The following is a 13,195-nucleotide window of genomic DNA, read 5'->3' on the forward strand; positions in this document are numbered from 1 at the left end:
TGAGGTCTAAACTTCCCCTGCATTGGGACCCCTGACTTGGGCAAGAGAGGTACTTTCTTCTTGGGCCCAAGGATCATCGATCTGGTTGTATGCTGACTCTCTGCTGAGAACGGCCACATCCATCACCTGCTCATGGCTTCCTGTCTCTGTCCTTAGATTTCTATTTTTCCTACCAAAGTGACAAAGGCTCAGCAGTCTCCCTTAATGCTCCCTAAACATTCTCTTCTGTTTCCAGATTTGTCCTGTTTAAGCTACTCCAGGGTGTTGTGCTTGCTTTTTTGACCTGCCTTGAATGAAATCTGCGATGTGACTCCTTTTACTGCCTCCTGCTGCTGATTTTAAGTCTATTCTAAATCTGTACACACTCAGCCTCTTATTCTGGAAGCTCCTGAGAGGTTCTCCTTACAGGAGCCCAACTTTACTCTCACGAATACCTCACATCAGCAGTAGCTCTTAATTTTCCTTTTGTCACACAAGTCCCTATCATTGCAAAGTGCCTTCTGCAGGCATCTCTCTAAGATGTCCTTAAGACAAATATTCAAAATCAAACACATTTCTAGTGACCTACTCTGAGCTACAACCTTCTAATCTCACCCCTACATGCCCTCTTTTTTTTTTTGGCATGCGCGTGTGGCATGCAAGATCTTAGTTCCTGACCAGGGATCAAACCCACGCCCCCTGCAGTGGAAGCACAGAGTCTTAACCACTGGACTGCTAGGGAAGTCCCCCTCTTTTTTTTTTAATTGAAGAATAGCTGATTTACAATGTTGTGTTAATTTCTGCTGTACAGCAAAGTGACTCAGCTATATATATATATATATATATATATATATATATATATATATATACACACACACATATACATTCTTTTTCATCAATAGATTCTTTTCCATTATGGTTTATCGCAGGACATTAAATATTGTTCCCTGTGCTAAAGAGTAGGACCCTGTTGTCCATCTGCCCATTTTTTTTTTAAATGGAAACACTTCTTTCCCCCTCCTCTGTTTCTCTGAGGAGAAATTTTCCCTCAACGAGAATGCCCCTTGCACTCCCCCTTAGCACTCTGGATGGAGCTGAGTAAGTTACTGCTGAGCTGAGGGAAGACCTGGGCGTAGGTATCTCGGCCTCTTCTGCTGGCCCCAACCCTCTGGAGAGCAGTTCCCTGCAGCAGGCTCTCACATGCCCTGCTCCTCCTGGCCCTGGCCCTGGCCCTCCGTGTTGCAGGGCCAGGCTTCTCAGCAAGGGCCCCTTGGTTGTCCAGTCTGCTTACAGCTCAGGGAGCAAGCCTGTCCCAGGCTGGGGCAGGATTAAGAAACCCACTCTTGCTGTACACCTAAGCCACATCCCTCTGCTCTTCGATCTTGTCTCTCAGGGGTTCTGACTTGGGTGGGAGGAGAAGAGGTGTCAATTTATTAGCCTCTCGAGCCCACATCAACACAGCACAGAGTCTACTCCTGGTGGGAAACTCTCCTTACCCAACGAGACAATGCTCTTATAGTTCTCCAGCATCACCTCCTTGTAGAGGTCCCTCTGAGTAGGGACCAGACACCTCCACTCTTCATCTGTGAAAACCACCGCCACGTCCTCGAATGTCACTGGGTCCTGGAAACACAATTATGTTCTCCTTATTCATAACCCTTCTCTTTACATGGTCAGACAAAACTATCATAATGATGACAGCCTGGAGGATGCAGAGGGAGTGGAAAGAAAATGGTTCTGACAAAGTAAGGCTTTGAAGCATTTGGGGAAAGTGCTATACTCCCCCGAGGCATGAAGTTCTTGGTCACAACCCCACACTCTCTTCCTAGCCGAGCCTCTGAATATCAGGGGTTCTTTTTTCAGACTTACAGAAAATGTGCAAGAATAGAACAAAGAATTCCCATGTACCCTTCACCCAGCTTCCCCAAATTAACATTTTCCACACTGGCTTTATCTTTCTGTCTCTCTCAGTACACGCACATTCACCTATCTTCTTCCTAAACTTCTTTAGAGTAACTTGCAAACATGATGTCTCTTTACTCATAAATGTTTCAATGTGTATTTTGTAAGAACAAGGATATCCTCTTGTATAATCACAGCATGATTGTAAAAATCAGGATAGCAGTGATATTATATAATTATCTAATCTACAACCTTAGTCAAATTTCACCAATTGTCTGTGTGTGTGTGTGTGTGTTTTAAAAAATCCTTCAAATAATGGTGTAGATTAGATCATCTTTAAGATCTCTCTCATTTCACTCTGCTGTTCTGTGATTCTGTAAGGTTGCATCTTTACCCCCAATCCTGAAACCCAGATGAGTCTCCACAGTGTCTGCAGAAGCTCTAAGCCAGAGCATGGAATTCAAGACTCCCTGCCCTTGGGCAGGAAGGGGGTAAACCACACGTCTCTACCCACACACAACTCTCTTCAGGACTCTTTCAACTTCACTGAGGTGCTTTACAGTATGTGTCACGTTCTCTGCCTAACCCAACAACTCCCTGGGATATGGGGACCTACTTTCAGTCCATACATAGTGGATGTACTAAAGGGAAGTCAGAACTAGAAACAGCCCGCTGTTCCCCAAACCTTCCAATCAGACCCGTACCATTGGTTTTTGGGCAAAATTGCTTAGGGTGAAGGCCACAGGGGCTGCGTGCCTGGTGACAGGCTAGTGGGCACATGTTCAAGGCAAGGAAGCATCACTGAAAGATATCACAAATCAAATAGGAAGGACACACTCCCTAAGGAGTCCTTCCTCCACCTGGTTGGGTTTGATCAAAGAAGCTCCAAGATAGAGAAAGAAACGTGGTTACATTCTGGAGCCCGATAGAGTATTTCAGAAACACAAAAGTCCAACTCACCTGGAATCTGGTAGTCGGAGACACAGCAGCCATTCCCTCCCGAATGCTCTCCTTGCAGAGAAGAGCTGAGTCCTAATGAGGCAGAGGTGTGGGATGAGAAAGAGGGTAGAAGAGCAGTCTTGTTTTGTAGTTTTGTGACCCATGAAGCAAGAAATCTCCACACACCAGTGAGTTAGGTACTCACCTTCATTCTCAATACCCTACAAAAAGGGAAGGCAAAGTAAAGCAAGGCCAAGAGCAAGCCCACCCCATCCCAGAACTAGAGCGAAAGGCCATGGATGTTGCTATACAGAACACAATGTGGTGCTCGTTTTACCATAATCTTAGAGGCAAAGTTCTGTTCCTGGCAGTCAAGAACATATTAAGGCTCATACCGTCTTTACAAATTCACATTCAACATTGCTCAGAATGATTACTAGACAAAAAGCATAAGAAATTTTATGAATGGCTATAGGGACAAGTTCTGTCAGGGAAATACCCATAGCCTATTCAAAGGAAAAATGCCCCATTCACAGCAATACCCAATGCTAAAGGAGCAGCCCTTGGGCAGCCACAGTTTGTTCCGCGTGACCCTGCCTCTCACTCCTGGAGCCACACTGATTAGGCCACAGGTGGGCAATGCACAGGCTGACCAGTGGACGGACGTATGGTCTGGCTTGAAAAGATGACATCCATCCTCAGGATCGTGAACTAAGAAATATTGGGACAACGAGGGGGTGATGAACTGAAAGGATACCGTGAGGGACAGAAGTAGCCACGAGGGTCAAGGAGCCAAAGGTACCAGGAAGCAGAACCCATGAGCATGTGGGAGGCACGAGGTAGAGAATAGGCTGTAACAGACTAAACACAGGCGGGCACGTTGGTGGTGAAGCACTGAAGCAAAGACCCAAGAATTCCTGGCCTTGAAGGCCCTAATTCACCTAGCACCACCCCAGACAGCAATGTGCATGCAGACCAGCCTTATTTATTCTTAGATTTCCATAAGACTGTAACCCTCTCGGGCTTTGTGTGAATCTTTATCACCAAACTTTACTTGCATTAACTGAGTCCATCTCAGTTTCTCACAATCAAGAGTCTAACTGAGACATAGTCAAATCAAGCATTTTGGGGATTCATGAGTGGGGTGTGGGGAGAGTGTGGTCCTGAGAAGGAGAAGGAAAGGGTGTGTATGTGGCTCAATGACTACTGTCCTGCAGCCAAGGGAATGTATTCATTGATCCTTGTTATTCCTTCATCCATCTATCCAACCAACATTTATTCAGTACCTACTATTTATGCAAAAGAAGTATGACACTGTCCTTGCCTTTCAAAAGCTTACGGACTACTACGCAGGACAAACAAGTAATCAAGTTAATATTTCACTACAGGATGAATAGATGCTCTAAAGAGATGTGCACAGCTAACTACGAGACAGCACATCAGAGGCTCGCCTAACCCAGATGGGAGGCAGGGAGGAACACTGCCGGTTTCTTGGCAGAAGTGGGACCTAAGGTAAGTTTTGATTTGGGGGAGGCATTAGAACATTCTAGGCACAAAAAAAAAAAATCAAGTTTTCCAAAAACAAGGAGGCAGGTCTTTACAGGGAAAGGATTAACAACTGTAATGAGTTTAGAATGGCAATGTTTAGGTTGGGGCAGTGCTGGGAGGGAAGATGGGGTTGAAGAAGTAGGCAGAGACCAGCTAGATCAAGGAGAGCTCTGCGTGGTCCTACTCCCACTGGCATGGGGATCACAGAAGGATTTAAGCATGGAAGGGTCACCACCAGATTTGTGTTTTAGAAAGATCTTTGCAATTTGTATCAAGGGCCTTAAAATACATATCTTTGACCCAGCAATTTTCTCCTCGGAGTTTTTCCTAAGGAAATAAGTAAGAACACATGCAAAGTTTTTTTATTAATCATCACTAATACTAACCTTTACTGAGTGCCATGTGAGGCAACCTCCTAAGCACTCTACATGTGTCATCTCATTTAATCCTTACAATACAGTAAAAATTTGAAATAGCCTAAGTTTCTAAAATAGGAGATTTGAGGGCTTCCCTGGTGGCACAGTGGTTAAGAATCCCCCTGCTAATGCAGGGGACACGGGTTCGAGCCCTGGTTCGGGAAGATCCCACATGCCGCAGAGCAACTAAGCCCATGTGCCACAACTACTGAGCCTGCGCTCTAGAACCCACGAGCCACAACTACTGAAGCCCGTGTGCCTAGAGCCCATGCTCCGCAACAAGAGAAGCCACCACAATGAGAAGCCCACGCACTGCAACGAAGAGTAGCCCCCGCTCACTGCAGCTAGAAAAAGCCCGCGCACAGCAATGAAGACCCAATGCAGCCAAAAATAAACAAATAAATAAATTTATTAAAAAGATAAAATAAAAAATAAAATAGGAGATTTGATTAAATAATTTATGGTCCAGACCATACATACAATGGAATACCGCTGATATTATCATATTAATATGATAATGTTATCATATTTTAAATGTTATTTTATATGATAATTAATATCATATTAATAATAACTAGCATTTATTGAACTTATGCTACTGACCAGGCACTGTACTAAGTACTCTTTATAAGAATAGTTTAATTCCATCCTTATGAATCAATTAGGTACGTACTGTTTCACAGATTAGGAAATTTAGGCTTTGTAAGAGGCTGAGGCAGAATTTGAACCCCAGTCTGGCTAGTAGTTTTTAACCTCTATGCTGTAATGATTTATTTTCATGAAAAGATAGCCACACAGATAACAGACCAATAGACTAGAAAATACCAAAACATATCAAAGCAGGTAGGAAAGCTTGACACATGACAGAAGTGGCATCACAAATCACTGGGGGAACGATCACTAGTAATAAACTGCAAACAACTTACATGTTCATCAATAGGATAAACTGTGATTTTATATGTGCATGTGTGTGTGAATATTATACCTTGATTAAGATGAATGAACTAGAACCTCATGTTAGTAATATAAATTTCAGAAATATAATTACTGAGCAAAAATAAAGTTATAGAATGACTTACTATGTAATAGTTATATAAAATTTAAAAACAGGTAAATGGTATCTACAAAAATCTATATGGGACAATAAGCAACAGATTGTGAGTATCTCTGGGAAAGAAGGGAAATAGGATTGGGGAGGGATACCTAGGAGACTTCAACTTTGTAATGTTTTGTTAAAAAAAATCTAAAGGGAAAAAAAACCATAGAAATTCACACAATATTAAGTGAAGAATGCACACTTTTAAAATTACATAATTGAGCATGCACACACGTACAGAAAAATGACTGGAAGAATATATATTAAAATGTAAATGGAATTTGAGTGGTGGCATTACAAGTGATTTTTATTTTATTTCTTACAATTCCTTATATTCTGATTTTTTTAAATAAGAGTTATGTGTTTACTTTGGTGTACAGGAAAAATAACAGGAAGGAAGGAAAGGAGGTGTGCAGAAAGTTATAGCACACCTGAGACTGCCATTCTTGGGAACATCTACTTGCAATGTTGGCCCTTGGCTGGGGTCTGGGAACTTCCATTTTAAGAGGGTTTCCTAAGAGGTAGGGTGGGCCATTATGCCTAAACTATTTGTGCAAACAATATGGTTTCTGCTGAACACCTGCTGTCTTGCTAGAGGGCCTGGAATTTTGGTATATGTTAGGCAGGAGGTGCCTACGTGGCTAGCCCTCACTAAAAAGCTTGGGCTCTGAGTCTAAAGAACTTATCTGGGCTGACACATCACACACATGCTGCTGCATTTTCATTGTCGGAGGAGGAAGTGCTCTGTGTGACCCCTCATGGGAGGGAGAGAGCATGAGGAAGACTTCCCATGGGTTCCTCCAGACTCTGCCTATCTGTCCCCCTTATGATCTGGCTGTGTATCCTTGCGAGATCACTGTCCTCATCTTAGCCATGAGTATAACTATGGGCTGAGTCCTGAGTCCTGCTAACAAATCCCTGAATGAGGGGTGATCTTGGGCACCCCCGACACAGGCGGCCATACCACTCTGGGTAGCTGTGGCAGAATGGGAGCAGAGGAGGTGAGTAGACCGGTGAGGAGACTATTACAATTAACTAAGCAAGAAATGATGAAGAACTGGACAGCAGACATAGAGAGAAGGGGAATTACTGTTGAGATATTAAGAATAGACCATAGATTAGAAGCGGAGGCTGAAGGTGATGGGAGAGGCAAGGATGACTCCAGGTCACAGATCTGAGCAACGTGTGAATAATGGCACCATTCATAGAGATGAGCGACAGAAAAGTAGTTTTGGAGGGAAAGCTAAGAAGTACAGTTTTGGGCATTTAGAATTTGAGCTGTTTCCACATCTCTGGATAGGAAAAAAATCAGATGACTCTGGCTCCCACTGACCAAGTTGTAAAAATTATTATTGCCAAATGAAATCACTTGAATTTTGAAAAACTGTGAGTTTCATTCAAAATAGAAAGGTTAATATAAAACATTTTAAAAATGGTTATAATACAAAGAAGGCAATGTTCAAGCCTTTAGTTATATATAATAGTACTTTGTTTTTTTCTATTATTTGTAAGACTATTCATAAAGTATAGACGTATTCTTGAGATATATAGTTGTATTCATTCACATAAGCATGAAAAAAGAAACCTAGGAAAAGGGGATAAACAAAGTAATCCCAGAAATAGGAATTCCATACCCCAAACAGGAAGGACTAACCAGCAATGGGACCAGGTAGAAAGAACATGGGCTCCTCACAATGAACCAACCTCAGATTCTAAAGAGGCAAAGTAACTGCAGACTTAATCCTTCTTCCCTTAGGAGATGAGCCCTCCAGCTGGTCTTATTAATTATAAGATACTAATAAGGTAAGTTACGTTTTCAAAAATGCCAAAAGACTAGATCAATATATACTTACTAGACAACGGGTTAACACCGGCCAAGCAAACTTTAAAAGAATATTGCCTTGAGGGTGAACAACAGTTTGCAAAAACTAAAACCTATGTGAAAGGCAAAAACTTAAAACAAAACTTACTGGAAAAAGAAGTTTGGTGTAACTATAAAAAAGAATCTCAACCTGAGGAGAGATTGGGGTTTGAATCTTGCTAGGAGGCCAAGAGGATACCTGTACAAATGGAAACAAATATACAACATCAGTTGGCAACCAGAGCCTCCAACTTGTGTTGTCTGCGGCAATACGTATTCTTACACTTTTTGGTCTGTCAAGATTCCTCCATCCCCAGGAGGGTCTCAAAATATTACCCTTGGGTCCTATGGAGATGTCAAAATTAGCATTTAGAGATACAGGAGAGTATAGGAGTAAAGGCTCTGGCAGAGCGCTTGAAATCAAAGTCCAGCTCTGCCTCTTCCTACCTGTGTGACCTCAGGTAAGTTTCTTAACATCTCAGTTTGCCCATCTGTAAAACTGGGATAGTGAAAGTACACATCTCATAAAGTTATTGTGATCCTTAAATAGGATAATACGTGTAAGGCATTTAGAATAATATGCTAAGTAAGTGTCAGGAGTCCTAGGAAGGTAGAAATAAAGAAAATATTAATTACACTGTGTCGCTGCTGTTTTAGAGTAGGTTTAAGTGTAAGTGTAGCCACAATATTGGGATCAAAGTATTTGTATATGTTGTCTAAAGCATTAGAACTTTTTGAACAAATCAGCTGAACTACATCTGAAATTGTGGTTGAAACTGCTCAATGTTTAAATGCTTAAAGACAATTTTCAAAGTTTCATTTATTAGATTATAACTTTAATACACTGAGTATTAACCAAATTACAAACAAAGGTGAGCATAAAAGCTCCCCAGTCATTAAACGACCAGCTAGTATTCCCAAGGTGCTCATCGTCTGTGGGCTCCCTGCCAGGCCAACTTCAGTCCCCGTCAGGTCTAGACTCCACCAGCAGTCACTTTGGTAAGCTCTCAATGGTACTCAGGACTCCTCAAATCCACCACATTCACATGGAATCACTGCCAGCAAAGGGTCACCTCTGTTTTTCCTTTCCCTATTTCTGGATCTCAGAGTATTTCTGGAGAAAATGCTTTTCAAATTCTTATTCTATACCTTCAAAGAGTGCTCGCCTAGAAAGCTTTTACCGTTCCCATCTTAGCTACACAGCTATCCCAAACCTCCATGGCTACCCTTCAATTTCAGCAGAACACTGTCTTTCACCACACTGAAGCTTCGCAAGAGTGAGTCACTGAGCAAGGTAGGACTGTGGTAGAAAGCATTCCACAGGCCTGGATTACTGACTGTGAAGGCTTGGGCAAGTTACTTAAGCTAACTGTTGACCCCCCATCCCCTGTTTTTTAATACCTATTTCACAGGGCAGTTATAATAGTAAATGAGACAATTAATGTAAAGCATTTATCTTACAGTCTGTTCAATAAATGAAAGCTTCTTTCCTTTCTACTGCCCAACACCAACCCATTCAACCAATATTTCCAAGTACCTGTTATGTGCTAGGCAGCCTGGGTGTGAGGCCAGCAAAACGGAAATGTCTCTTCTCCAGGACTTTACCTTAGCGTCCTACATCTGTGTCCTACTTTCTTTTCCACCATTGTTTCCTCTCAGAATCTGCTTCCTGCATGACCCACTCTTCCTTTCTCCAGCATCTCCCATCGCTTCAGGAGCTTCTTCACATATCTGCAAACAGATATAATCCTCCTCGATGTGAAATTATCTTCACTGAATCCCATGGCCTCCCTCTGGCAAAACAGTTCTGATTTAGATTTTCCTTTCATGATCAAACTTCTTCTACATACCTACTGATGCCACATCATCACCACCTACTCTTCTCAAAGCCATTTTTCTGCTCCTGCCACCCCTCACACACCTGAAACCGCATGCTTGAAAACTGCCAATGCATTTCTGAGCTCTAATTCCGACAGTCCTTTTCTCCTTATTTCTCTGCAGCTTTTTGACTGTTTTGACAAGTTTCTGATGCTGCCCAAGGCTCAGATTGCGTACAGCGTTCTTCCCGCTATCCCGCAGAAAGTCCATGCACACCTGGTGCTCCATTTCCACCTCTACAGAAATGCTTCCGGGGTCTAGTCCCAACCCCTCTTCCAAACTCATCCTGCATTTCCAAATGACTAAGAATTTTCAATTAGACATTTTGTTGGCATCTTAAAACCACCTCCCCCTATGCAATTCCCCACATGAGCTCCTCTCCCTGTCCTTACATTTCTAGCAGATGTTCTATTATTCTCCCAGGTGCCCCAAATTCAAACTCTTATCTAGCTATCTTTCCTCCCAAATCTAGTTAGTCACCAGATCCTTCTGAGTCTTCTTTTGCAATGTCATTTGTATCCTTACCCACTACCGACACCATCATCATTCAGGTCCACAACAGCTTGCTTCAGGACTACTAACACTACCAAGCGTTCCTAACTGGTTCCCTGCACGAGTCCCTTCCCCTCTCTAGTCCTGGATGGAAACTCTAGAATAACTGTACCAAAACAGTTTTAGTCCTGTCAGTCCCCGATCCGTCCCATACAATCCACCCTGCTGACCGTGTCTCGTCCTGATCCTCTATGCTCTGACCCCACTGTGCTTTTCCCCACCCTTGTCCCCCACTGTTCCTCGATACTTCACTCTTATACATAGCATTTCCTTCTCAAATCTGCCTAATGCTTCGCTACTTCTTTCCTATTTTTTTCACATCAAATTCTACCTCCTCCACGAAGGTCCCCTGATATAGTGCGGAGGCCTATGGTAGGGAGCTAAACGAGACAATCTGATGCTATTTCTGGGAAAAACGGAGGGACTGGAGTGGGCGGCACCCTAGATTTAGTGTCAATTCCACCCACGTTTATTAAGCACCTATTACGGGAAGAAGGTACGGGAGGTGCAGAGGAAGGCTCCAAACTTCCCACGGAACACACGCACACACGGGGGCTGGGGGGAGAACTTTCTGTCCGCACCTGTCCGAGCCGGAACGTCGACACACACACACACACACACACACACGCACACACTTACGCGCACACACGCACACACTCAGACGTTCTGCAGGTTGGCTCCGCCCGCGTCACCTGTTCTACTCCCACAGCACCTCCCCCAAGTTCTCAGTGTCCCCTTCTCTCGGCCGCTGCGCTCACTCGGCTCCGCCAAGACACACACCCACAGCCCTCACCTCCGGCACAGACTGCTCGCGACCCAGGAAGACGGCGCCTTTTCAGGTCGGGAAAGCAGTGCGCCGGCGCAGGGGGTTCTGACGTCCGCGCTCCCCACCAATGCTCGGCTTTGGCAGACTCCATTTCCCAGAAGTCTCAGCGGTTGGCGAGCTTTAATTTGATGTCTAACGATCTGCGCAAGCGTACCCTTCTAATGTAGGGGTGGGCGGTGCCGAGCCGGATCCGACGCGGCAGTGCGGCAACCTGAGCGCGGAGAGGGAACAGTCGTGGACGCTTGGGAGGCTTGTGGTCAGCCTCGAAGTGCTGCCTATGTGTGATGTCACGTCCCTCCAGTCCTCCGATGGGAGGGCCGTCCTAAGGAAATGTGCCTCTTTTAGCTTTGGGGGCCGGTCCCTACTGAGAACGACTTCGAGTCTTCTGGCCCTCGGAAGGGGCTTGTTTCCGCTTCAGCTTGTTCACTTTAAGGAATTTGGTTGTAAAATTTGGGCAGGAGTGACGCAGAGTTTGGTTCTGAGGATGGGGCTGGGTATGTGCACGTTTTTGTGCAGAAAAGAGAAGAGCCCAGGAGTAAGTCAGGTAGCCCGACTCCCGACATTTTGAGTGCACACCAGCCTGTCTTCCTTGGTGCTACTGGAAGGACCCTCGTTGGAGTCTCGCAGGGCTTCTCAACCTTGACTGCACGCCGGAATCACTGAAGAGCTTTGATACATTGATTCCTGGGGCCCACTATGAGGAGTGAGAGTTTGAAAAGATCTGCAGGTGATCCTAATGTGCAGCTGAAGCTAAGAATCACTGCTCTATAGCTTCAGGGAAGACTTGAGATTATACAAAGAATGTGATGAAGTTCTACAGTCAGGAACAAGTCTACACTTGCACTCAAAGAACCTAAATTGCCTGCCGTAGGCAAGGCATTGTTACAAATACAAACAAGACACAGTTACTGCCCCAAAGGAACTCGTGTTCCAGTGGACAAATCAGAATGTGAAATTGTTACAACACAAAGCAGTGTGTTCTACAATTATGTCACTATTGGGAGACACTATTGGGAGTACAACTGAGGAAGCAATTAACTATGGCCAAGAAAGTTGGAAAAAGCTTCCTATAACTGGTATCCTTGAAGAAGAGTAATTAGAAAAAATGCAGAGAGAATAGCATCTGCAAAGGTATAGGCTAGAGGATAAAAGTGCAAAGAATTAGTAGCAAGATGAGTGGCTGATGGATAAGGTTTAGGGGCTGATAACCATGACCTGGAGCCAGATGGAGGGCGATTTTGTGCTATAGTAAGGGGTTTGGACCTTCCAAGAGGATTAGGACTTCGAAAAGTTACAATGTCCAAGACATATTTTCTTGCTGTTCCCTTCTGTGGATTTTTTGTTGTTGTTTTTTGCGGTACGTGGGCCTTTCACTGTTGTGGCCTCTCGCGTTGCGGAGCACAGGCTCCGGACGCGCAGGCCCAGCGGCCATGGCTCACGGGCCCAGCTTCTCCGCGGCATGTGGGACCTTCCCAGACCGGGGCATGAACCCGTGTCCCCTGAATCGGCAGGTGGATTCTCAACCACTGCGCCACCAGGGAAGCCCAGGTGGTTTTTGTTATTCGTTTAGCCTTATGCTGAGAGTGGAAATTTGTGGGTCCTGGGTGAGTTTCTTAGAGTTCCCTCCCCTTGGGCAGGCCTTAGGGTTTCATCGCTACCTTAACTCCCCAGGTTGCTGTCAGAGTGGGAGCTTAAGTTCTCCAGGGTTTAGCAGGGTAAGAGTTGGGTTTACTGCTCACTCACCTCTCAGGGCTCTAGCTCACACTTCCTTATTTTTTTAAATTGAGGTATAGTTGATTTACAATATTATATTAGTCTCAGTTGTACAACATAGTGATTCACAATTTTAAAAGATTATACTCCATTTATAGTTACTATAAAATATTGGCTATATTCCCTGTGCTGTACAATATATCCTTGTTGCTTATTTATTTTTTACATAGTAGTTTGTACCTCTTAATCCCCGATCCCTATCTTGCCCCTCTCCACTTCCCTCTCCCCACTAGTAACCACTAGTTTGTTCTCTATATCTGTGAGTCTGTTTCCGTTTTGTTATATTCACTAGTTTGTTGTATTTTTTAGATTCTGCATATAAGTGATATCGTAAAGTGTTTGTCTTTCTCTGTCTGACTTATTTCACTAAGCATAATACCCTCTAAGTCCATCCATGTTGTTGCAGGTGGCAAAGTCTCATTCTT

The 13,195-nt window shown here is 44.0% G+C and overlaps 1 protein-coding gene across 8 annotated transcripts in view; it reads right to left on the reverse strand.

Moving 5' to 3' along the window:
- Window positions 1-13,195, reverse strand: part of ZNF892 (zinc finger protein 892) — a 64,295-nt gene that overhangs the window by 23,918 nt on the left and 27,182 nt on the right. The window contains exons 1-4 of one of the 8 annotated variants that reach the window (XM_033838726.2): window positions 9,279-10,816; window positions 3,026-3,041; window positions 2,842-2,913; window positions 1,476-1,602 (exon numbers count right to left, since the gene is read on the reverse strand). In XM_033838726.2, coding sequence (XP_033694617.1) covers window positions 1,476-1,602; window positions 2,842-2,913; window positions 3,026-3,031 — 205 coding nt within the window. In that variant the 5' untranslated portion in view covers window positions 3,032-3,041; window positions 9,279-10,816. Of the gene's footprint in view, window positions 1-1,475; window positions 1,603-2,841; window positions 3,042-7,850; window positions 7,941-9,278; window positions 10,817-10,964; window positions 11,017-13,195 lie in introns of those variants that run through there. The other 7 variants (XM_033838728.2, XM_073791102.1, XM_004312721.4 and 4 more) reach the window with 7 other exon arrangements.

Source organism: Tursiops truncatus, chromosome 14, assembly GCF_011762595.2.
Source record: "Tursiops truncatus isolate mTurTru1 chromosome 14, mTurTru1.mat.Y, whole genome shotgun sequence".
Lineage (NCBI taxonomy): Eukaryota > Metazoa > Chordata > Mammalia > Artiodactyla > Delphinidae > Tursiops > Tursiops truncatus.